The following is a 26,014-nucleotide window of genomic DNA, read 5'->3' as shown; positions in this document are numbered from 1 at the left end:
GACACGGGGAGAATGTGCAAACTCCACACAGACAGTGACCCAAGCCGGGAATCGAACCCGGGTCCCTGGCGCTGTGAGGCAGCAGTGCTGACCACTGCGCAACAGTGCCGCCCCACACTCTCTATTTCAGTGGCCGCTCATTAAAATTTTGTTAATAATTTGACAGTTTTTGTCAGTAATTTATTTCTTGGATTTTCCCTAGGTTGGAGAGCCGACGTACCTCAACCTGGGACGGTGATCGTGGTACCCGCACTCCTCCTGCCTCCCGCTAGCTCGTAATTGGATGGATGTTGTGCAAGGATGGCGCAGAATACAAGTGTCATGGCGTTCTATATGGAGCTGAGAACCGGTCTCCCCGCCAACTGTGCCAAAAGATCTCCAGCATTGTCAAAGCGGGATGGTCTGAGCACTGCCCTTCCCGGTGCCAATGCTCGATCGCCTTGCCTGCTCTCGGCCAGTCCTCAGCTGCCAGCCTCCCGCGCGCAGAGACGCAGCCTGCCACCAGACATGAGGATGGATTTCCTGGGCTTCCCTGGTCGCGAGAAGGGCAAGTCCTCGCTCGTTCGCACCCGATCGGAGACCAACCCCTTTCGGGAAATTATTCCCTCTAGCCCGGGAAGGTCCACTGCCCCGACCTCTCCGGTGTGCAGCCGGACTCATCCATTTTGCCCGGTTGCCTTGGAGAGCGCAATCGGTGGGATGGACAGTGACCCCAGAGGTCAAAGTTCAGTCGTCACCTTCAGCTACATTGAGAAGGCCAGAGTCAAGACCGTGGGGAACCCCTTCAGTGTATCCATGCTCCCTCCGGGAACAAACCCTTCCTCCCCCTCCGCTCGATGGAAAAGCCCCCAAACTGGGCTCAAAATGTTTCGGGGGTTCGTACCCAAACCAGTTCAGACGGAGCATCTTGATGTGCGTACAAGCACGGTGACTGCGAGAGCCCCCAGCGAGCTCTCAAATGGTCTCGTTCCCACCCGAAGTTTGCTTTCATCAGTTGGGAGCGCCAGTCCAAAGTATTCCGATGCCACGGCTCAGGGTCTGTGCTTCGGAGAAAGAAGCCCTCGAGCTGGAAAGAAAATACTTCACCCATTCCTTCCAAAGCCAATCCACACAAAGACTCTGGACCTCGAGACAGACCTAATCACTGCCACGGCTAGCAGCGAATCATCGGACAACCATGGCATTGCCACCGTCCCAAACCTGGATCCGATTGGAAGAGAAACCCCAAACATTCCTGCGATCAAAGAGGTACATCCTGTCTAAAGCGCCCATCGAAATTAAACTGTGAATGATCGTCATGGTAAATCCAGTCCAAAGATGCGTGGGTTAGGTGCATTGGCCATGCTAAATTGACCCTTCGCGTCAGGGGGATTAGCAGGGTAATTGCATGGGGTTATGGGGATAGGGTGGGATTGTGGTTGGTGCAGACTCAATGGGCCAAATGGCCTCCTTCTGCACTGTAAGATTCTATGATAGTATGGTTCTAAATGGGCTAACTGTCGAGGGGTTTAGAGGTTGGGCTTCCTGGGATGGTTAACCCTAGGAAGGCTGGCAGATAGGACTTCTTTCCCTCTCTGGCTCCTGAGAATGCTGCTGTCTTAATCTAATTGGTGATATATGCTGTTGAGGAGCAGCTAAATTCACTCCTTGCTCCGAATGGAAGCTAAGTGACTGCAGGAGGCTTCACATTCACACATGAAACCTGTCCAGAGGTGATAGCCCAATCAGAATGAGAATGAATTAAAACGTGTGAACTGGAAGTGCAGCACTATCACTAGCATGCGGGACAGGAATTTAATCCATTATACAATTATTTGTTTCTTCTGAAACTCGAGTTTCGTAGTGCTCATTAATTCATCACAAACTCGGAATCTTTTCTAGTTTTCTGGAGCTATACCAGACTCTTCACAATTTCAGTTTCCAAGTTGATCTTCTGACTCATTAAATAGAATAGAATAGAATCCCTACAGTGCAGAAGGAGGCCATTCGGTCCATCAAGCCCACAGCAACAACAATCCCACCCAGGCCCTATCTCCGTAACCCCACGTATTTACCCTGCTAATCCCCCTGACAGGAAGGGGAAATTTATTATGGTCAGTCAACCTAACTGGCACATCTTTAGACTCCCTTGACCATCCAATACAAATACCATTAACTTATCTCTCTGTAATCTTGCTATCTCATGCCTCTGTTAACTCCATGTTGCACCATTCCAGCCCTCTGCAGGGCGCCCTCCCCGTGTTCGCCATTCACCTCAACTCAAACAAACCTCCAATATCCACATCCCGTCCCACTCCAGACACTGCTTGCTTCTCACTCCCTCCCTCCCCAGCTACACTGGTCCCAATCTTCCAAATTAAAATTATTATCGCCCGTGTTTAAACTCCTTCGAGCCATGGCTGTATTCTGTTCCATCCTCCGAACTGCTCCAGCTTGCAGCGTTGTGTCTGTACCTTCGACACTCATCTCTTGTGCACCCCTCCATCTTCCCCCACTATGGATGGCCACGTCCTTAGTCAAATGTCTCATGAGGTCCCTGGGCCTCTTCATAGCAGTTTGCGCATTCTCCCCGTGTCTGCGTGGGTTTCCTCCAGGTGCTCCGGTTTCCTCCCACACTCCAAAGATGTGTAGGTTAGGTGGATTGGCCATGCTAAATTGCTCCTTTAGTGTCCAAAGATGTGCAGGTTAGGTGGATTGGCCATGCAAAATTGCTCCTTAGTGTCCAACGATGTGCAGGTTAGGTGGATTGGCCATGCTAAATTGTCTCTTAGTGTCCAAAGATGTGTAGGTTAGGTGGATTGGCCATGCTAAATTGTCCTTTAGTGTCCCAAGATGTGCAGGTGAGAGGGATTGGCCATGCTAAATTGCCTCTTAGTGTTCCAAGATGTGTAGGTTAGATGGATTAGCCATGGTAAATGTGCTAATGGTTACAGATTATAGGGCAGGCGAGAGGGCCTGGATAGAACACTGTCAGAGAGTCGGTGCTGACCCGATGGGCTGAATAGCCTCTTTCTGCGCTGTAGGGATTCTATGATTACAGGCCCTCCTTGATCACATTTTTTAGTCATCCTTCCTAAAGTTCCTTCTCTGTCCACTTTTGTCTGTCTATGCCTCTGTGAAACACTATCGGAATCTTTTCCTACTTTATAACAGTGACTATACTCCCAAGGCACTTAATTACATCTAAAGCGCTTTGGAAACTCCCGAGGTTGGGAAAGTTGTTATATAAATTAAAGTCTTTCTTATCTTTAAAGGCAAACGGATAAGAGCAAATTGTGTTGTTGGTTTTGGGCTCACAAAGAAAGAAGCTGGAGGAGGAAGGGCTGTGGTATTTTTTTCTTGCTGAGGTGCTAGCAAAGGCTAAAGGGACGAAAGCATCTGTATCTGACTGAGATCCTGGAGAAACCCAATGACCAGCCTTAAGTGTGAAATACCTCCCACTCTGACAGGTGTCAGTCGAGATATGATACAAATACTATTCTCCATACGTTTTGCCTGCCTTGCTGTCTTGTCAGAGCAGCAGAGTTTGCTCCTTGCTCCAGATGGAAGGTAGAAAACTGAGGGACTTGCGCTCTCTACCCTTGTCCCTCTGCGCCATGTTGCAAGCCGAGAGAATCTTCCTCAGTCCCCCAACCCCTCAGATTTGAGAAAATGCTGGAAAACCTCTGCGGCTCTGACAGCATCTGTGGAGAGAGAGTAGAGCTTTTGGCTGGAATTTTACCAGCACGCCCGCCCCGATTCCAGGGGTGGGTGAGGATCGGAGAATGGCACTGTCCATTGGACTTGGGCAGGATCATACGAACCATGGGCGGACGTGCTGGTAAAATCCCACCCAACGTTTCGTGTCAGGATGATCCAGCCTATAGCTCTATTCTCTCTCCACAGCTGCTGTCAGACCTGCTGAGATTTTCCAGCATTTTCTGGCTCTGTTTCAGATTCCAGCATTTGACATTTACCTCCGAATTCCGGTTCTGATTCATAAAGTGCAAGCGAGGGATATGATAGGGAAGTACAGTTGAGGGTCGATCTTCCATGACCTTATTGAAAGATGGAGCAGTATGGTCCACACCTTCTCCAATTTCAACAACTTATGACGGACTCAAATATAGACCTAACATTCTGAGTCCTGTTTGGTTTGAGTCTCCCGTGATGTATACTCAATCGCTGTAGGGTTGAAAGCACAAATTCTAAGGGTCGTGATGTGGTATGGGAGCGCTCGGAAAGGCATCCTCTGTCTCAGATCTTAGACTGGGCAAACACTGTTGGAATTAGACTGATTACAAATTGTCCGGGTAAAGCAAACTGAACTATCACATTCTTGCAGATGGATGGCTTTGATATAAGGCACACACGATATAGTCACATCGCTGTTTCTCTGTGTATCCCTACTTCTCAGTAGCCTGTTTCACCAGGTGTGTCTATCCCTTCTATAATGGCATGCTGTCCTGGACTTGAAGAATTCTGCTATAAATATCTTCAATTCCTTATGATCTAAAACTGTAAGTAGTAGTAATTGTGGAAGGGCACGGTGGCACAGTGGTTTTCACTGTTGCCTCACAGCACCAGGGACCCAGGTTCAATTCCGGCCTCAGTTCACTGTCTGTGTGGAGTTTGCACGTTCTCCCCCGTGTCTGCGTGGGTTTCCTCCGGGTGCTCTGGTTTCCTCCCACGCTCCAAAGATGTTCAAGTTAGGTGAATTGGTCATGCTAAATTGCTCCTTAGTGTCCCAAGATGTGTAGGTTAGGGGGATTAGCAGGGGTAAATAGGTGAGGTTACCATGATAGGATGGAATTGTCTCGGAGAGTCGGTGCAGACTTGATGGGCCAAATGGCCTCCTTCTGCAATGTAGGAATTCTATGATTGGTGACCATGAGTTAGTATCAATGAACTCTAATGGGTTAATCACAAACAGATAAATATACAGAGTACTTTCACGAACTTAACACTTCCAACTTCAGGATCTGCTGTGGCTGCAAAAGCCTACGCTCTGTCCCAAGACCCTGCACTCATTCCCCTTTGGGTGAGCAGGTCACATGACCCTCCCAGTGTCCCCCTTCTAAAGGGTCCAGCTACTACATAAATAATGAGGGATTAGTCATGACAGCAGGGGTTTAGATTGCTGCGCTTGTCATGGGATGAGTTTAAAAGGGAGAATCCCAGTCTGATCCCAACAGGAGCTGATCTGAATAAGATGCTTCAAATGATTAAAGGATTTGACAGAAGGAAAGGCGTTACTCCCTCTGGGTGGGGTGTGGTTCGGGGGAGGTATCTGGGAGCAATTCTTCACACAAAGGGTGGTGGGAGTCTGGAACAGCTCCATTCTTCTCGTGGGATGTGATGAGGTCAGCATTTGTTGCCCTTCCCTAATTGCCCTCGAGAAATACATTTAAAGCAATGTCACAGCAATAAAACAATGACCAGAATATGTTGGTGTGTGTGTGTGTAGGGGTGTGGGTGTGTGTGTGGTGAGAGTGAGTGAGACAGTCTGAGTGACACACACACACCCTCCCACACACACACTCCCACACACACTGTCACTCACTCACTCCCACACATACACACTCACTCACACACACACTCACTCCCACACATACACACCGTCACTCGTTCACTCACTCAGTCGCTTATTGGGGTTTTTCAGTGCCACTGCAAGTTAATGGAGTTTTGGCTGGAACACCAGATTTTCCATTCTCGCTCGCAATGGGTCCTGCCATGGACGAGACCAGAGAATCCCACCCAATGTTTTAAAAATCTAGAAAGTTACCCATCTCTGCCTTGAACATGTTCACTGTCTGAGCTTCCACAGCCTTCTGAAGTAGAGAATTCCAAAGATTCACAACCCTCCGACAGTGTGCTGTTCCGAGTGAAGAAATTCCTCCTCTTCCCAGTCCTAAATGGCCTACCCCTTATACTGAGACTGTGACCCCTGGTTAGGGGAAAACATCCTTCCTGCATCTACCCTGTCAAGCCCTTTAGGAATGTCTCAATGAGATCAGCTCTCTAGAGTTTACCACTCTTCTAAACTCTAGAGAATACAGGTCCAGTCTCTGCAATCTCTCCTCATAGGCCAATCCTGCCATCCCAGGGATCAGCCTGGTGAATCTTTCCTGTACTCCCTCCCTGGCAAGTATATCCTTCCTCAGGTATGGAGACCAGAAGTGTACACAATGTTCCAGATGAGGTTTCACCAAGACTCTATGCAATTGGAAGAAGACTTGTTACTCCTGTACTCAAATATTCTTGCAATAAAGGCCAACATATAATTTGCCTTGCCAATTGCTTGGACATGATTCGCTAGCCACTGACCATTGAAAAGAGGGAAAGGGAAATTGTAATGACCTCAACAAAAGCCCATGAGAGGGGGAGGGGGCGGCTCTTGGTGTATGTGCTCCCTGGTTGGACAGACAATCATTACCTCAATCGGGGAGTCTCACCTGTGTATGTTTTGAGGAGTGTCAGGTCTACTGACACCCCGGTCGCACTCGCCTGAGACCAATGGACCTACGACTCCCATAGCGGGCAGGATGGGAAAATTCAATCCTCGGACTTTGAACCTGAAGCACTTTTAGGAGAAGAAATAATTTTTTAGCTAAATGGGAATCTGGTGAAGGGGTACTGGCCTCTGAGGAGTTATTCCAGAAAGTTTGGCATGTGAGCAGGTGGGACTAATTTTCCCTCTGGACCTCTAGAGAGAGTTGGCTGTTCCGAATAGTTTACACTCTCCCCATTTTGGGTATTTGCTACCTAGTACAGAACTGGCCCATTCTGGATCACAGCTGTTAGCTAATTCCCGTCTTGCTTCCAAAATTGGATAACAGGACATAATTACAAGGCTGTTTTCTCATCAAGGGACACTGTAGACCGTGAGAACAAGTCCCAGTTCATGAGTATTGTCCAAAGGCGGATATTAGATTACAGGCATGAAGTTACTGCCTCTTATCTGCTCCTAAACCTAGCCGAGGGAGATGAGGACTGGCCAGACGATCGTGTTTCGTCCCGGGAGTCCGTGCTGAAATCCAGGTACGGCTGATTAGGCGTAGATGAGCTGTTTGCTGACTGCTAGTGTACTAAATAGTCTGAGTAATGTTGACCTAGTTTTCTTTCTGAACTGTTTGATACGGATCTGCGTTGAGTTGCAGGCTTGCTCAGTGAAGCTACACTAATGGTGGGTGCGGGAAACAGGCGATGTCATTAGTGTGAGTGCTTCTCAAGCTTTGAGATTAAGGTACGGTCCATAGTTGGGCTAGTGTGGCTGGAGCTTAGTCAGTTAAGGAGACCAACAAAGAGGGGAGATGAGGATATATTTTTATTAATGCTGTGAGTTGTTGTGATCTGCACTGCGCAGGCTGAAAGGGCGGTGGAAGCAGATTCAATAGGAGCTTTCAAACAGGGAATTAGATAAGCACTCAAAAGGCAAAATTTGCAAGGCTGTGGTGGACAGCATGGTGGCACAGTGGTCAGCACTGCTGCCTCACGGTGCCAGGGAGTCGGGTTCGATCCCAGCCTTTGGAGTCTTTCCTGTCTGTGCGGAATCGACACATTCCCCTCGTTCTCCCTGTGTCCGTGTGGGTTTCATCCGGCTGCTCCGGTTTCCTCCCACAGTCCGAAAGACGTGCTGGTTAGGTGCATTGGCCATGCTGAATTCTCCCTCAGTGTACCCGAACAGGCGCTGGATGTGGCGACCAGGAGATTTTCACAGTAACTTCATTGCAGTGTTAATATAAGCTTACTTGTGACACTAATAAAACAAACTTTACTTTTTACTTGAAAGCAGAGAAGTGGGATTCATTCATAGAATAGATATAACACAGAGACGGAAAGTGCTGGAAAATCTCAGCCTTTGCTGCCAGACCTGTTGAGATTTTCCAGCCTTGACTGTTTTGTCAGCATCAGTAGTAGTTTGCTTTTATGTTAATACAGAAGGAGGCTATTCGGCCTGTTGCATCTGTGCTGGCTCTTTGCAATAACAGTCCCCAGTTCACTGCCCGGTTCCTTGTGCTCCTGCGAACAGTTCTCCTTCAGAGATCAATCCAATTCTCTTTTGAATGATCTCCTTCAAAGATCTAGCACAGCTGTGATGGGCCAAAGGGCCTTCTTGTGTGCTGTAGATTCCCTGACGTGATGCCAATAGCGGGAAGTAATGAAATAGAACAGGTCAGCGGGAAAAGCAATCAAATCTGCTTCATCGGTTCCTGTTGTGAATGGAATTTTAGGATTCCAGGTTTAACAATGCTGGAGGAACTCTTGTGAAGAGGGACAACTGTGAATGAGGTGTTCAGTGTGCCAGTCTCATGATGAAGTGCAGGGGTGTTCTCTGTGTCCTGGCCAACACTCCTCCCTGATTCAGAATCAACAATAACAAACCATCTGCGAGTCATCTCAGTGCTGTTTGCAGGAACTTGCTGAATAGTGGCAGTGTGCTACAGTTCACTCATAAGAATGTGCTGGCCTTAGAAAGGGTCCAGAGGAGGTTCACAAGAATGATCACTGGAATGAAGAGCTTGTCGTATGAGGAACGGTTGAGGACTCTGGGTCTGTACTCGTTGGAGTTTAGAAGGATGAGGGGGGATCTTATTGAAACTTACAGGATACTGCGAGGCCTGGATAGAGTGGACGTGGAGAGGATGTTTCCACTCGTAGGAAAAACCAGAACCAGAGGGCACAACCTCAGGCTAAAGAGACAATCCTTTAGAACAGAGATGAGGAGGAATTTCTTCAGCCAGTGAGTGGTGAATCTATTGAACTCTTTGCCGCAGAAGGCTGTGGAGGCCGGGTCATTGAGTGTCTTTAAGACAGAGATAGATAGGTTCTTGATTAATAAGGGGATCAGGGGTTATGGCAAAAAGGCAGGAGAATGGGGATGAGAAAAAATATCAGCCATGATTGAATGGCGGAGCAGACTCGATGGGCCGAGTGGCCTAATTCTGCTCCTATGTCTTATGGTCTTATAAAGCCTAGAGTTCTGGCAGAGGCTCCAATTTACATTGCGTCCCATTGCTGACTCGGAATCTCCCCCACTCCTATTTGCTGTTCGTTGGGTTGTATTCAGCTTTTGAAAGCTTAAAGTTTATTTATTAGTGTCACAAGTAGGCTTACATTAACACTGCAATGACGTTACTGTGAAAATCCCCTAGTCGCCACACTCCGCCGCCTGTTCGGGTACACTGAGGGAGAATTTAGCACGGCCAATCCACCTAACCGGAAGGATTTGCAGCTTGATAGTCCATCTGTTTGACCAACAAATCCTGGGGTGGGATTCGAATCTTGACTTTCCGACTCAGAGGCAGTGATGCTACCCATTGCGCCACTAGACCTCCGACATCACCGTGAGTGCTGAATGGCAGCACGGTGGCACAGTGGTTAGCACTGCTGCCTCGCAGCTCCAGGGAGCCGGGTTCAATTCACAGCTTGGGTCACTGTCTTTGCGGAGTCTGCACATTCTCCCCGTGTCTGCGTGGGTTTTTTCCAGGTGCTCTGGTTTCCTCCCACAGTCCAAAAGATGTGCTGGTTAGGGTGCATTGGCCGTGCTAAATTCTCCCTCAGCGTACCCAAAGAGGTGCCTGAGCGAGGCGACTAGGGGATTTTCACAGTAACTTCATTGCAGTGTTAATGTAAGCCTTACTTGTGACACTAATTGAATAAATAAAGAATGGTAGTTCCTTATTCCCAAACCTCCTTAAGACATCCTGTGCCTTCGATGAACACACTCTTCCCCAGCATTTCAATATTATCAATCGATGTCGTCGTTCTTGCTGTATTATTTTAAAGTCTTGAGTTGCGTCTCCATGGTTACGTGGCATTCATGTTGATATGCCATGCTGTTGCTAGTTGCTGATGGTGAATATTCTAGGCTGTCCAAGGTGAGCTTTGTATTGCTGCTCAATTCATTCCTTTAAATTCTAATGAGAATCGGGTTTCATATCGTCTATAAAGATTTCTTTAATAACCATCGGGTTCATTCATTATCCCAGTCATTCAAACACTTGCACAGCTTTGTGGCAAGTCAGTCATTAACACAAAGGTCGCACTTTTCAATGCCTGGCAACGTCTCAGAAATGCAATTGGATATATATGTGAAAAGACATTATTTGCTGAGCTGCGGAGGAAAGGCACATAGAAACATAGAAGCAGGAGGAGGCCATTCGGCCCTTCGAGCCTGCTCCGCCATTCATCACGATCATGGCTGATCGTCCAACTCAGTAGCCTAATCCTGCTTTCTCCCCATAACCTTTGATCCCATTCACCCCAAGTGCTATATCCAGCCGCCTCTTGAATACATTTAATGTTTTGGCATCAACTATTTTTTGATTTGATTTTGATTTGATTTATTATTGTCACATGTATTAGTATACAGTGAAAAGTATTGTTTCTTGTGCGCTATACAGACAAAGCATGCCGTTCATAGAGAAGGAAATGAGAGAGTGCAGAATGTAGTGTTACAGTCAGAGCTAGGGTGTAGAGAAAGATCAACTTAATGCAAGGTAGGTCCATTCAAAAGTCTGACAGCAGCAGGGAAGGAGCTATTCTTGAGTGGGTTGGTATGTGACCTCAGATTTTTGTATCTTTTTCCCGAAGGAAGAAGATGGAAGAGAGAATGTCCGGTGTGCGTGGGGTCCTTAATTATGCTGGCTGCTTTGCTGAGGCAGGGGGAAGTGTAGACAGAGTCAATGGATGGGAGGCTGGTTTGCATGATGGATTGGGCTACATTCATGACCTTTTGTAGTTTTTTGTGGTCTTGGGCAGAGCAGGAGCCATACCAAGCTGTGATACAACCAGAAAGAATGCTTTCTATGGTGCATCTGTAAAAGTTGGTGTGAGTCATAGCTGACATGCCAAATTTCCTTTGTCTTCTGAGAAAGTAGAGGTGTTGGTGGGCTTTCTTAACTATAGTGTCGGCATGGGGGAACCAGGACAGGTTGTTGGTGATCTGGACACCTAAAAACTTGAAGCTCTCGACCCTTTCTACTTCGTCCCCGTTGATGTAGACAGGGGCATGTTCTCCTTTTACGCTTCCTGAAGTCGATGACAATCTCCTTCATTTTGTTGACATTGAGGGAGAGGGAGTGGTGAGCCTCTGGAAATCGTTACCACTTCTTGTGGTAATGAATTCCACAGGCTCGCCACTCTTTGGGTGAAGAAATGTCTCCTCACCTCCGTCCTAAATGGCCTACCCCGAATCCTCAGACTGTGACCCCTGGTTCTGGACTCCCCCGCCATCGGGAACATCCTCCCTGCATCTATCCTGTCTACTCCTGTTAGAATTTTATAAGTCTCTATGAGATCCACCCCTCATTCGTCTGAACCTCAGCGAAAACAATCCTAACCTAGTCAATCTCTCCTCCCACCATCCCGTAATCCCATGGAAGTGGGATTAATTGGATAGTTCTGTAAAAGAGTTCAGTAAAAAGTCTCACAACACCAGGTTAAACTCCAACAGGTTTATTTGGAATCATGAGCCTTTGGAGTGCTGTTCATTCATTAGGTGAGTGGAAACCTTCAACCGACGCTATACACTAGATACATCGATGACATTTTCTTTCTTTGGACTCATGGTGAACAATCACTGAAACAACTATATGATGACATCAACAAGTTCCATCCCACCATCAGACTCACCATGGACTACTCTCCAGAATTGGTTGTATTCTTGGACACACGCATCTCCATCAAGGACGGTCACCTCAGCACTTCACTGTACCGCAAGCCCAAGGATAATCTCACGATGCGCCACTTCTCCAGCTTCTACCCTAAACACGTTAAAGAAGCCATTCCCTACGGCCAAGCATTCTGTAAAAAAAAAAAAAGTCCACTCACCTGATGAAGGAGCAGCGCTCCGAAAGCTCGTGATTCCAAATAAACCTGTTGGACTTTGACCTGGCATTGTGAGACTTCTTACTGTGCCCACCGCAGTCCAACGCCAGCATCTCCACATCATGACTACCATCGACACCTTTAAAAGAGATGGCACAGGTATGAGGGGCCAAATGGCCTCCTGTTGTGCTGCATGTTTCCAAGTGCTCCAGGTACAATAAATATCCTTGAATTTCAGCAACGATAAACATGAATGATTTTCTGTGCGGAACATGACCCTGTGAAACAGCAAGGAGCGCATAATCTGTTGGCTGGAGGAGGAATGTTTGCCAAGATACTGAAGGAACTCCCTGCTCTTGGAGTCAAAAAGTCATGAAGCCGCTATAGCTTAGAAGGAGTCCATTTGGCCCACTGAGTTCATGTCTGCTCTCTGCGGAGTTATCCAGCCAGTTCTATTCCTCTGCTCCATCCCCTTAGCCTTGTAAGATGTTTTTTCCTCTTCTGCAAGTTGTGCCATGTGATCATTAAGAGCCACTGGCACAGACTGGTTGGGCTGGTTAACCTTTCCCAGTGCCATTGTGTGATTTTATCTGCCACAAGGTCCTGAAGAAGAATCGGTGAGTTAAATAGAAAACCTCTGTTTGTGTGGCGGAGGTTATAGGTGAAATAAGATGCTATGCAGTGAAACAAACACTACTTCTACTCTGGGGTAACCTTCTCTAGTGTCTGACCAAGAGTTTTTGGAGCAAACGTTCACTGCATATTTCAACTGTTGTGCTTTCCCTGTCTGACTGCTACCAGTTATGTTGAAGTATTGGGAAAAATTGCCCTAATGTCGGCAAGGTTGGACAGAATACCACTCTCAATATTGTGGAATTATAGGTGGGAGCAGATTAGCCAAACTTAAATAGAATCATATAGCACAGAAGAAGGCCATTCATCCCATCGTGCCCGTGTTGGTTGTTTACAGCACAAAGGGAGGCCATTCATCCCATCGTGCCCATGTTGGTTGTTTACAGCACAAAGGGAGGCCATTCATCCCATCGTGCCCATGTTGGTTGTTTACAGCACAAAGGGAGGCCATTCATCCCATCATGCCCATGTTGGCTGTTTACAGCACAAGGGGAGGCCATTCATCCCATTGTGCACATGTTGGCTCTTTGAAATTGCTCTCCAATTAGCCCCACTGCCTTGCTTTGTCCCCATAGCTCGGGGACAATTTGTCCTTTCGCTCTCATTAATAAACATAAACTCTCCGACAGAGCATCCCACCTAGGCCCTTTCCCTGTAATCCCACGTATTTACCCCACTAATCCCCATAACCTACGCATCTTGGGACACTAATGGGCAATTTAGCATGGCTAATCCACTAGCCTGCACATCTTTGAACTGTTGGAGGAAACCGGAGCATCCCCACGCAGACACGGGGAGAATGTGCAAACTCCACACAGACAGTGACCCAAGCCGGGAATCGAACCCGGGTCCCTGGCGCTGTGAGGCAGCAGTGCTAACCACTGTGCCACCGTGCTGCTCCAATTATGGTCAGAAAACACAGGAGAGCAAGGCACCGACTTCACTGTAAACCCTGTAACCCTGAAACTGTGTAAATAAAGGACGTGGGATCTGCAGAGGTGGCCAGACTAAAGGTTGGCACCAGTCTAACTTGTTAGCTGTAATTGAGGTCAGCAAAGACAAGTATGACTATTGACTGGCTCTTGCCCAACTCAATTATTTGGCTATTAATGAGACTGAGCTGAATGTGTGGCTGTGGGTGGCAGTTTGTTGTATGTGCGAGAGTGCACATAGGGCTAACAAAAAAGGTTCTCACTCACCCAGGTGACAGAGATGGGGAGTAACAAGGGGATGGATCTTGCTCTGAGTTGCTGGGTCTGCTGCTGTTCTTTGCTCAATGCCCAACGCAGGAGAAAGATGTTGGAATGTCCAGTTGACACACTGGGTGGGCCCCATTGATGCTGCCCAGTCATTAAGTGGACCGTGATAATTGTCCTGGGAACAGACTCGAGACAATGATCAGCAACTAAACACATTAGCAGCTGGGAACATGCAGCCCAGTCAGAAGTGGCTTTATTCCTGTCCCTCTCAGCAGCAACTCCCCTCCGTTTCCCCTGAGATTCGTTCCTTGGTGTTCTTACCACAGTGAAGTAGGACAAATCAGAATGGTGGCGAGGGCACAATGGGCTGAAAGGTCTCCTTCTGTATGCAAAGATTCAATGATTTTCTATCTGACAACGATGGAAGGATCAGATTAGGGATGGCGATGGCCTAGTGGTATTATCGCTAGACTATTAATTCAGAAACTCAGCTAATGTTCTGGGGACCCAGGTTCGAATCCCGCCACAGCAGATGGTGGAATTTCAATTCAATAAAAAATAACTGGGATTAAGAATCTACCGATGACCATGTAACCATTGTCGATTGTCGGAAAAACCCATCTGATTCACCGTAAGATATGGGAGCAGAATTAGGCCATTTGGTCCATTGGGTTTGCTCCGCCATTCAATCATGGTTGATATGATTCTCATTCCCATCCTGCTGCCTTCTCCCCATAACCTTGATCCCCTTATTGATCAAGAACCAATCTATCTCTGTCTTAAAGACACTCAATGACCTGGCCTCCACAGCCCTCTGTGGCAATGAGTTCCACAGATTCACCACCCTTTGGCTGAAGAAATTCCTCCTCATCTCAGTTTTAAAGGAGCGTCCGTTCACTCTGAGGTTGTGCCCTCGAGTTTTAGTCTGTCCCATTAATGGAAACATCCTCTCCATGTCCACTCCATCTAGATCTCTCCGTATTCTGTAAGTTTCAGTTAGGTCCCCCCTGATCCTTCTAAACTCCATTGAGTACAGACCCAGACTCCTCAACCTCTCCTCATATGACAAACCCTTCATTCCTGGAATCATTCTTGTGAACCTCCCTCTGGACCCCCTCCAAGGCCGGCACATCCTTCCTTAGGTATGGGGCCCAAACCTGTTCACAATACTCCAAATGGGGTCTGACCAGAACCTTATACAGCCTCAGCAGTGCATCCAAAGATGTGCAGGTTAGGTTGATTGGCCATGCTAAATTGACCCTAGTGTCAGGGGGGATTAGCAGGGTAAATATATGGGGTTATGGGAATAGGGTCTGGGTGGGATTGTGGTCAGTGCAGACTCAATGGGCCAAATGGCCTCCTTCTGCACTGTAGGGATTCTATTCTATGATTCTATCCCTACTTGTGTATTCTAGCCCTCTAGAAATGAGTGCTGACATTGCCTTCTGTCAACTGATTGTATATTAACCTTTACGAGGGTTCTGAACCAGGACTTTCAAGTCCCTTTGTGCTTCAGATTTCAGAATGTCCTTTAGGGAAGGAAATCTGCCATCCTTACCCGGCCTGGCCTACATGTGACTCCAGAGCCACAGCAATGTGGCTGACTTTCAACTGCCTCGGGCAACAAGGGATGGGCAATAAATGCTGGCCAGCTAGCAACACCCATGTCCCACGATTGGATAAAAAACTATGACACTGGGCCAAGGAGACAAAATGAAGACAAACCCTGCAATCGTATGGCAACTTTCAAGTCTTTAGCATTCACCAGCTAATGAAGTGTCATGTGATTATAATAATATAATACCGTATTTACTGTACAAGACATCAATTGCTCACAGGGGATTGGGTAAGCACGTTGCGGGATCATTTATTAAGACTAGGCGCATGAGAACATTTATAGCAGGATAGAAAGCTTGAAGAGATCAGAGCTGTGTGTGTGTGCTGTGCTCAAAGGAAAAGTGAAACTAAGGCTGGTTCACATGACATGTTTCCGATCCAGTAATGCCATGCTGACATCTTAAAGACACATTGCAACAGGTACTCTTGAAGTGTAGTCACTGTTGCATTGATTTGATTTATTATTGTCACATGTATTAATATACAGTGAAAAGTATTGTTTCTTGCGCACTATACAGACAAAACATGCCGTTCATAGAGAAGGAAAGGAGAGAGTGCAGAATGTAGTGTTACAGTCATAGCTAGGGTGTAGAGAAAGATCAACTTAATGCGAGGGAGGTCCATTCAAAAGTCTGAGAGCAGCAGGGAAGAAGCTGATCTTGAGTCGGTTGGTACGTGACCTCAGACTTTTGTATCTTTTTCTCGAGGGAAGAAGGTGGAAGCGAGAATGTCCGGGGTGCATGGGGTCCTTAATTATGCTGGCTGCTTTGCCGCGGCAGCGGGAAGTGTAGACAGAGTCAGTGGATGGGAGGCTGGTTTGTAGGAAAATTGTAGGGAAATGCGACAGTTAATGGGATAAAGAAAAGAGTCAATTAATTCGAGTGATGTTGGTTGAGGGATAAATATCAATCAGTTAATTGGGAAAATGTAATAAGTCCTTGGAGGCAGAAGTCCCTTCACCAAAATTCCTTTATTTACAAGTCTGACAGCAGCATCCAGAGTGCTATCAGTTAGCAGTCTACACCAGGAGTCCCAGAGGAACTGACACGCCTGGTTAAATACAAAGCAAGAGGCTCCCTGATTGGCCCATCAATTTGGCCCTTAATCAGGGAGTTCTTATTCTAACAGGCCCACCTCAATTGCCTGATTAATGTTGTTACAAAGAGTTTGCTTGCTGTTCTTCCAAATGGTCCTCGCGAGACTTTCATGTCCACAGGTAGCAACTGAGTCTAATATGTCATCCAAAAAAGATGGCATCTCTGGCAATGCATCACTCCCCCAGTACTCCATTGTGAAATACTCGCAAGATTAATTGCCTTGGTCTTTGGAGTGGGACTTGAACCCTGGATTGATGATAAATATCTGTGCTTTGCTCCTGTATGGTGGAGGGGAGGTAGGAATGGTTGGTGCATGACTATAAAATGGACTGAAGGGTGAGGGCGGCCATGGTATAGGCCTGATGGTCATTTCTAGTCCAGGATAGATAAACACAAATGTTTCTCTGGGGGCTAGTTTTGATTTAGCCAAACGTGTAAGGGGTAATAATGGATTGACGACCTGTCCCAACCTTGAATGCATCAGAAATGAAAATCAGGAGAGGTGAATAATGGTTGATCAGCAGAGGTCAAAGTTCGCCTGCTGTGTGAGGGTAGCTCTCTCCAATTACTACCCCCTCCCCTACATGCCTCTGTCCCTTTCGGACCCTTTCTATTGAGAATGGCAATCTCTTGGCAGTTTGTGAAGCAGGATTTGCTCAAAGCTGATCTAGGGTAACTGAAGTAAACAACAGAATGAAGGAATTGCATTTAGAAAGAGTTTCTTTATGTCCATCAGAAACATTCCAACATGTATGACATCGAATGAACTGATGGCGTTAAGTATTGTTGTAAATAGTCTTTCGACAGAATCGAAAGATTTTCATTGTCCCCTTGCTGTCCATTTGACTTTCTATTTGAAAGGCCAATTGAAAGTGACCCAATGGAATATGAGGATATACATTGGGATTTACACATTGGGATATACATATATTGAGATTTATAAATTGGTATATACATTGGCTTATGTATGGGATATATATACATTGGGATATATATACATTGGGATATATATACATTGGGATATATATACATTGGGATATATATACATTGGGATATATATATGGGGATATATACATTGGGATGGATATATACATTGGGATATATATATATTGGGATATATATATATATAGGGATTTATACATTGGGATTTATACATTGGTCCAATGGCAATACCACTATGCCACTGGCTCCCCTACTATTGCACTCTTCACGATCTTTGGACGTCCGCAAGGTGTTTCAAATCCAAGGAAGCAATTTGTTGTAATTCAGTTACTTTGGTAATGTAGGAAACGCAGCAGCCAGTTCCCACACAGCAAGATCCCACAAAATGCAATGAGATGATTGCCAAATAATCTGTTTTTAGTGACGCTAAATATTGACTGGGAGCTTTCAACATCCACATCTCTCAGAATTGACAAACTCGGCTGTTCAGCACAAGGTTGCAATAAGATGGCTAGCCTCTAATTTATTGTGAATCTTTGACATATTTGATGGCAAAACACTCATCCCTGATGTTTGTCCAGTTTGCAAACATTGTTCAGCATTGTGGTTCTGTTTTGAAAACATTCATCGACCAAACTTTCTTCAAACTGTTGTGCAAGTTTAACTAGTCGGTTTGGACAAGGTAAGAACATCTCGTGAGCATTGCAAGAGGGTAAAGTGTGGCCTAGCCTTGTCTGCAAAGTTGAGGCCCATAAAATAAAAGGGAAAATGGTGGCATGGATAAAAGTTGACTGAGTGACAGGAAACATAGAGTAGTGGTAAAGAGTTGTTTGTTTTTTGACTATGAAGTGGCGTTCCCCAATATCCAATACTCGGATTACTGCTTGTCTGGTGTACAGGGCACCATTTCAACGTTTGCAGTTGACACAAAACTTGGAGGGTCGTGAACAGTGAGGAAGATACTGATACTTCCAGCAGACCCAGACAGGCGGGCGAAATGGGTGGACAATAGGCGGATGAAATTGTACACAGAGCAGTGTATAAAGCGATACAGTTCGGGAGGAAGAATGAGGAAAGGCAAGATAAAATAAAGAGATACAGTTCTAAAAAGGGGTGCAGGAACAGAGATACCTGGGGGGTGGTATGTGCAAATATCATTGAAGCTAGCAATGCAGACTGAGAAAGTGGCTAAAGAGGCAGACAGGACGGTGGGCTTTATAGAAAGAGGCACTGAGTACAAAAGCAAGGGAGTTGTGATGAGCTTTTATGAAATACTGGTTTGGCCTCAGCTGGAGTTCAATTAAATTCTGGGCACTGAACCTTTGGGAGGATGTGAAGACTTTAGAAACAGCACAGAGCGGCACAGTGGTTACTGCTGCTGCCTCACAGCCCGAGGGATCCGGGTTCAATTCCCGGCTCGGGTCACTGTTTGTGCGGAGTCTGCACGTTCTCCCCGTGTCTGCGTGGGTTTCCTCCAAGTGCTCTGGGACGCTCAAATAATCTTGAATATCTATCCGAAGTGACTAAGAGAATCTTTGCCTTGATTTTGTGCATAATATCACCACAGTTAAAGCCCTTTTACAGTGGAACCTGGCTTCACTGCATCAGAAAGCAATCAATTAAATATTATATGTGGTCAGTTGGAAAATGGAGGTAGCAGGAAATGGAGTTACAGTATAGAGCGCGGCCGGAAAGTCTTCCTCTTCAATAGTAAAATCTCTGACTCAGTCACCAAGGAAGAGTTAGAGTGATGCAGAGGGCCTAAGTCACAGTGATTGGTTGTAGATTTACATGTGAGGTGAATAGTGGAGATTACCTCCCACAATGCCCTGGCGTGATGATGTCGCCTTACTTCCTGCAGTGATTAGATCAATCATTGTGCATTCCCTGAATTTGTTCAAACTTTTTCTTCACCGTCTAATAATCGCAATGCTCATCAGTCATGTGTTGGGTGGCACAGTGGTTAGCACCGCTGCCTCACAGCGCCAGGGACCTGGGTTCGATTCCCGGCTTGGGTCACTGTCTGTGCGGAGTTTGCACATTCTCCCCGTGTCTGCATGGGTTTCCTCCGGGTGCTCCGGTTTCCTCCTACAGTCCGAAAGGCGTGCTGGTTAGGTGCATTGGCTGTGCTAAATTCTCCCTCAGTGCATCCGAACAGGTGCCAGAGTGCTGCGACTAGGGGATTTTCACAGTAACTTCATTGCAGTGTGATGCGCGATTAAATCACTCGGGAGGCTAGATTGTACCCGGGAAATAAAGGCTTTTATTACTGACAAGAATGGAGCACACTATATACAATACAATCCCAGACTAAAGGGTCACCAGGCAGTGCAGTGACCTTTATACTTCCCCTGGTAGGTGGAGCCAACTGGAGCGTACCATAGAACAATATCAACAGGTAGAACAGCCCAACCCCAACACCAACAGTAACTACAGTAACAAACCCCCATAGTGCTGACCATCCATGGCTCAGCACTCATAGTGGTAACCAACTATGGTTCACCACACAGTGTTTATGTAAATCTATTTGTGACACGAATAAATAAACTTCAAAAACAGAGAAGATTCATGAGAATGTTTCCAGGGATGAGGAACTTTAGTTACGTTATTTCCTTATTGTTGCTTTCTGCCAGTTTTTCTGTGTGTTTTGACAAACTTTGACAAAGGGTCATCTGGACTCGAAACGTCAGCTCTCTTCTCTCTTTCCAGATACTGCCAGACCTGCTGAGATTTTCCAGCATTTTCTCTTTTGTTTTTTGTGTGTGTGTATATGTGTGATAATGTTCCTGTGAAGTGTTTTGGGATATTTTGCGACGTGAAGGTTGCTAGCAAGAGATGATGTGGAGGTGCCAGCTTTGGACTGGGGTGGGGCACAGTAAGAAGTCTCTCAACACCAGGTTAAAGTCCAACAGGTTTATTTGGAATCACAAGCTTCAGGTGATGAAGGAGCAGCGCACCGAAAGCTCTTGGTTCCAAATAAACCTGTTGGACTTTAACCTGGTGTTGTGAGGCTAGAAAGACACACATTGTTGTGGTTGAATATGGATGTAGGGCAGTTGACATTCCGAGATTTGGGACTGTTTCTGTCGGTTTACAACATGAGCCTACTGCAGTTTTCCCAGCATTCCTCAATGGACCAGACCCAAAATTAGGAGTTGAAATTTGAGCACACATGTATTAACGTGGTTTGGTGAAGAACCAATGATTCCCAGGGCGACCCTTGGGCCCCCGATGTGATCCATGGAGTTTTGAGAAGGGTCTTGATAATCGCTTTTCAGTTAACATGTTGGTTCTCACTGAACGATGAACACATGGGCTGTTCTCATTTTGTTTTGAAGGCTAACTCTTGCATACTGGTTGGGGAATATTCCGAACGGGCTCAGCGGATTGCAAAAGCCAGACGGGAATTCTTCTACGGAACATCGGAAGCACAGATCCCGGAAGATAAAGGTAAACTTCGAAACTGTAATAGCGGAGGCGAAAGTCCCGTCACCAAGTTACTTTATTTACACCATACACCTGATACACAGCCAGCTCTCCAGTTGCTCCCTGCTGAATGCAGGCTGGGAGTCTGACACACCTGCTTTAAATAGTAAGCATGAGGCTCCCTGAATTAACCATCAATTAAGACTCATCAGGTATTTCTTTCGATACCAATCAAGTAAACAAACTCAAATTAACTTGGGGACAAAGTAAAAGGGGCAGCTCCCCAAAAGGAAGGGGGGAACAGCCCGAACCAAAAACAAAGTCGAAAGGAACCTTAAAACGTCAAACCAAAAGGTGATTATCGGGGTCGATAATACACCCCAGCTCCTGCGGCGCCCAGCGGTCGCGGAAGGCGTCAACCGCGCCCGTGGACACCGCATGCTCCCTCTCCAGAGACACCTGGCCGCGAATGTAGCCGCGGTAGAGGGGCAGACAGTCAGGAAGACTCATCAGGTAGTTCACACTCGAGCAAGCCAACCTCATTAGCCTGGCTGAAGTCATCACAGAAACCCATATTGGGGCAAATTACAAAGGCGCCACTGGCTGTAAAGAGTCACTCTGAAGGATCACATGTAGATCTGTATTGCTGCTCCATGTATAAGAATTTTCAAACACTCTCAGTGGAGGGTAGTGGGAAGTTGTGCCGATGGAGGAGATACGTGTGGAGTGTAAGCACTAGCACAAACTAGTTGGGGCGAATGGCCTGCGTTAGTAATGGTACGATTCATAGACTGCTCCATAAACACTCCTTCTATGGCTATACACACAACTATGGCTGGTGAGTTGCCTAATTCTCTCGCTTCAGAGCCTACACAAACATGCTTGCTGGTTGTGCAATTATACAAGCACTGAGCTGGATCCAGTTCAGACGTACACACTGTATAAAAAATGGGCTTTCGCTTAGGGTTCGCACTGCCGCTCAACATCTCCAGAAACTCCTCCTCCGTTCAGTCCCTAACAATCTGTTGTGTGCTTGCAGCTGCTTCTGAAATCCGGCACTCGCTGGCGAATCCACGCGGTCCTGTGACGAGCGAAGGAGCAGAGAAGAAGCAAAAGAGAGAGTCGACCGATGGGTCTCTCGGGGCACAACTATGGATGGTCAATCATGGCTCTGCCAAGGCAGTTAATGATTTGAAAGACGCACCCTTGTCAAATGGCACTTCCATGGTTCACAAAGCAAGAGACCAAACTAGAACAACCAGGTACTCGGAGACTGATCTGGATTCTGTGCCCATCAGACGCTACCAGGAGACCAACCTGGATGAAGTCATGGCGCAGTACAACGCAACCAATCCGGACACGCTCGACGGTATTCACCATCCGAGTTTAGTGGTTGCTGGCGATGCCGTTCAGATGGACCCCCGAGCTCCTTCAGGAGGCTTCATGCCAGGCGAGACCACAGGGAATCACGTGGAGTACAGAGAGGAGCAATCAAAGACTGCAGAGGATGACGTATTCTCCGAACCATCTTCTGCTGCTGATGAGAGGTAATCAGTGCCTATTGAGCGAGTGTTACAATATACCTCCTGTTCATGTCACCTTCATCGTATTGTTCAGGATAAAGAGGTAGAGAGTATGATTGATTATACAGGTAAAGAGGGGCTAGGTGGCCATCCACAGGTCCAGGCAGTGGAGGGAGGTAATCCAATCCGACTGCCTACCCCTCCACTGCGGCTACATTTGCAGCTGGGTGGCCTCGGCAAAGCAGCCAGCATAATTAATGACCCCACGTACCCCGGACATTCTCTCTTCCACCTTCTTCCTTCGGGAAAGAGATACAAAAGTCTGAGGTCACCTACCAACCGACTCAAGGACAGCTTCTTCCCTGCTGCTGTCAGACTTTTGAATGGACCAATCTTGCACTAAGGTGATCTTTCTCTACACCCTAGCTATGATTGTAACACTACATTCTGCATTCTCTCCTTTCCTTCTCTATGAACAGTATGCTTTGTCTGTATAGCGCGCAAGAAATGATATTTTTCACTGCATCTCAATACGTGACAATAATAAATCAAATATTAAACTGATCTTTCTCTACACTCTAGCTGTGACTGTAACACATTCTGCACTCTCGTTTCCTTCTCTATGAACGGTATGCTTTGTCTATATAGCGCGCAAGAAATGATATTTTTCACTGTATACTAATACATGTGACAACAATAAATCAAATCAAATATTAAACTGATCTTTCTCGACACCCTAGTTATGACTGTAACACATTCTGCACTCTCGTTTCCTTCTCTATGAATGGCATGCTTTGTCTGTATAGCACGCAAGAAACAATATTTTTCATTGTATACTAATACATGTGACAAGAATAAATCAAATCAAAGAACAGCTTCTTCTCTGCTGCCATTAGACTTTTGAATGGACCAACCTCATATTAAGTTGACCTTTCTCTACACCCTCGCTATGACTAACACTACATTCTGCACTCTCTCATTTCCTTCTCTATGAACTGTATGCTTTGTCCGTATAGCGCGCAAGAAACAATACTTTTCACTGTATACTAATACAAGTGACAATAATAAATCAAATCAAATACCATTGTGTCCATTGTCACACTTCAGACTTTGCGACTGGCGGGTGCCGTGGGAGTGGAGATACATTCTCACTCCTCGGGTAATGGTATTTTAATTTGGATTAGTTGGGTTTTCTCTTGACATTCTGTTTTAGTTACAGTGCCCCACCCATCAGGGAATGTCACCCTTTGTGATTTTTGTTTCATTTATTGACCCTTTGGTTTTATTAAAATAATATACAGAGGGACTGCTGGTACTCTGAGTTGGTGGCTCGAGACAGAGATAGGGAATTTAAAAAAAAAAATATTCATGGGATGTGGGTGTCGCTGGCTAGGCCAGCATTTATTGCCCATCCCTAACTGCCCCTTGAGAAGGCCTTTTTGAGCTGCTGCAGTCCATGAGGTGTCGGTACACTTGGAGCTAATGCCGCATTCTGTAAATAAGCAAACTGTCTGGAAAAGGATTTGTGTTTAGATTCAAATCTCTGGCTTGGATGCAGTTATCCACAAGTCTCAAACTGCTGCATAGAATTCAAACTAATTAAAATCCTTCTCGCTGGGATGCCCGGATGGTATTTGATTTGATTTGTTATTGTCACTTGTATTAGTATACAGTGAAAAGTATTGTTTCTTGCGTGCTATACAGACAAAGCATACCGTTCATAGAGAAGGAAAGGAGAGAGTGCAGAATGTAGTGTTAGTCATAGCTAGGGTGTAGAGAAAGATCAGTTTAATATTTGATTTGATTTATTATTGTCACATGTATTGGGATGCAGTGAAAAGTATTGTTTCTTGCGTGCTAGATAGACAAAGCATACCGTTCATAGAGAAGGAAAGGAGAGGGTGCAGAACGTAGTGTTACAGTCATAGCTAGGGTGTAGAGAAAGATCAACTTCATGCAAGATTGATCTATTCAAAAGTCTGATGGCAGCAGGGAAGAAGCTGTCCTTGAGTCGGTTGGTACTGACCTCAGACTTTTGTATCTTTTTCTCGATGGAAAAAGGTGGAAGAGAGAATGTCCAGGGTGCGTGGGGTCCTTAATTATGCTGGCTGCTTGCCGAGGCAGCGGGAAGTGTAGACAGTGTCCAGTGGGAGGCTGGTTTGCGTGATGGACTGGCTTTCATTCATGACCCTTTGGAGTTTCTTGTGGTCTTGGACAGAGCAGGAGCCATACCAAGCTGTGATACAACCAGAAAGAATGCTTTCTATGGTGCATCTGTAAAGGTTGGCGAGAGTCGTAACAGACACGCCAAATTTCCTTAGTCTTCTGAGAAAGTAGATGCATTGGTGGGCTTTCTTAACTAGGGGAACCAGGACAGGTTGTTGGTGATCTGGACACTTAAAAGCCTGAAGCTCTCGACCATTTCTATTTCGTCCCCATTAATGTAGACGGGCATATTCTCCACTACAATTGCTGAAATTGATGACAATCTCCCTCATTCTGTTGACATTGGGGGAGAGATTATTGTTGCCGCACCAGTTCACCAGATTCTCTACCTCATTCCTGTACTCCGTCTTGTCATTGTTGGAGATCCAACCCCTATGGTGGTGTCATCAGCAAACTTGAAAATGGAGTTGGAGGGGAGTTTGGCCGCACAGTCATAGGTGTAGACCCTTAGCGTGAGATTTGGAATCTGCAATTCAGTCCAGCTAGTTTGAGGGAAGGGTTAGATATAGAGCAAAGTGCTCTGTTCTGTCCTCCAACAATCTCTCTCAACATCAATCCTTGAGGACTGGTCCTTCCTGAATCACTGGGACATTTTACCTTCTTGCCCAACAAACCTCGGGTTTCTCGTAGTAACTCGGCCAGTTTGAGCTGAGTTGTGGGCAGATTGAGGGAGGTAATTGAGGGCGAAAGTGCATTTATGATACTTGTGGATGTCGGAGAGTGAGCCTATTATAGCAACGCGAATTGTCCAGTCATCTGTTTCCTTTCCTTTGGACATAAATCGCTAAATAGCACTTCGGGGAAACACTCATATCTGAAATTTCTAGTTATTAACAGCAATGAAAGACCTGATCAAGTAATTCAATAGCTCTCCGCTGTCAGTGAGCTGCCCAGTAGAACTATTGTGCATAAACCTAGTCATCATTGCATGGATATGGGTAGTGAGTAGCAAAGTGATTTTTCTTTTGATAAGGTCGTATGCTGGAGGTTAGCAAACAAAATGAGAGCACAACTGGTGTGGTTTGAGAATTGGTGAGCACTCAGGAAGCAGCGAGAATAAATGGGTCATTCTCAGGATGGCAGGCTGCTACTTGTGCGCAGTGCCGCAGGGATCAGTGCTGGGGCCACAGCTGTTCACGCTCTTTATAGAAATGATTTGGATGTGGGAACCAAATGTAATATTTCCAAAGTTGCTGAGGTGAAAACGTGAGGAGGACACGAGGGGACTTCAAGGGGATTTGGACAGACTTAGTGAGTGGGCAGGAGTTGGCAGATGTGATGTGGATAAGTGTGAAGCTATCTACCTTGGTAGAGAAAACAGAAAGGCAGAGTATTTCTTAAACAGTGAGAGGTTAGGAAATACTGATGTCTAAAGGGGCCTGAGTGTCCTTGTCCATGAGTCACTGAAAGCTAACATGCAGTTGCAGCAACAATGAGGAAGGGAAATAGATTATTGGCCTTCGTAGAATCATAGAATCCCTACAGTACAGAAGGAGGCCCATCGAGCCTGCACCGACAGCAACCACACCACAACCCACAT

The 26,014-nt window shown here is 46.2% G+C and overlaps 1 protein-coding gene across 1 annotated transcript in view; it reads left to right on the top strand.

Annotated features, from left to right (window-relative positions):
• The first annotated feature begins 300 nt into the window (after positions 1–300).
• LOC144480207 (PH and SEC7 domain-containing protein 1-like) overlaps positions 301–26,014 on the top strand; it is a 137,097-nt gene continuing 111,383 nt past the window's right edge. The window contains exons 1-3 of the mRNA XM_078199391.1: positions 301–1,248; positions 20,638–20,749; positions 21,765–22,272. Of these exons, the coding sequence (XP_078055517.1) occupies positions 301–1,248; positions 20,638–20,749; positions 21,765–22,272 (1,568 nt within the window). The remainder of the gene's footprint in view (positions 1,249–20,637; positions 20,750–21,764; positions 22,273–26,014) is intronic.

This window comes from Mustelus asterias, chromosome 28, assembly GCF_964213995.1.
Source record: "Mustelus asterias chromosome 28, sMusAst1.hap1.1, whole genome shotgun sequence".
NCBI lineage: Eukaryota > Metazoa > Chordata > Chondrichthyes > Carcharhiniformes > Triakidae > Mustelus > Mustelus asterias.
Note: the sequence above shows the minus strand (reverse complement) of the source record. Positions and strands in the feature narration are given on the sequence as shown.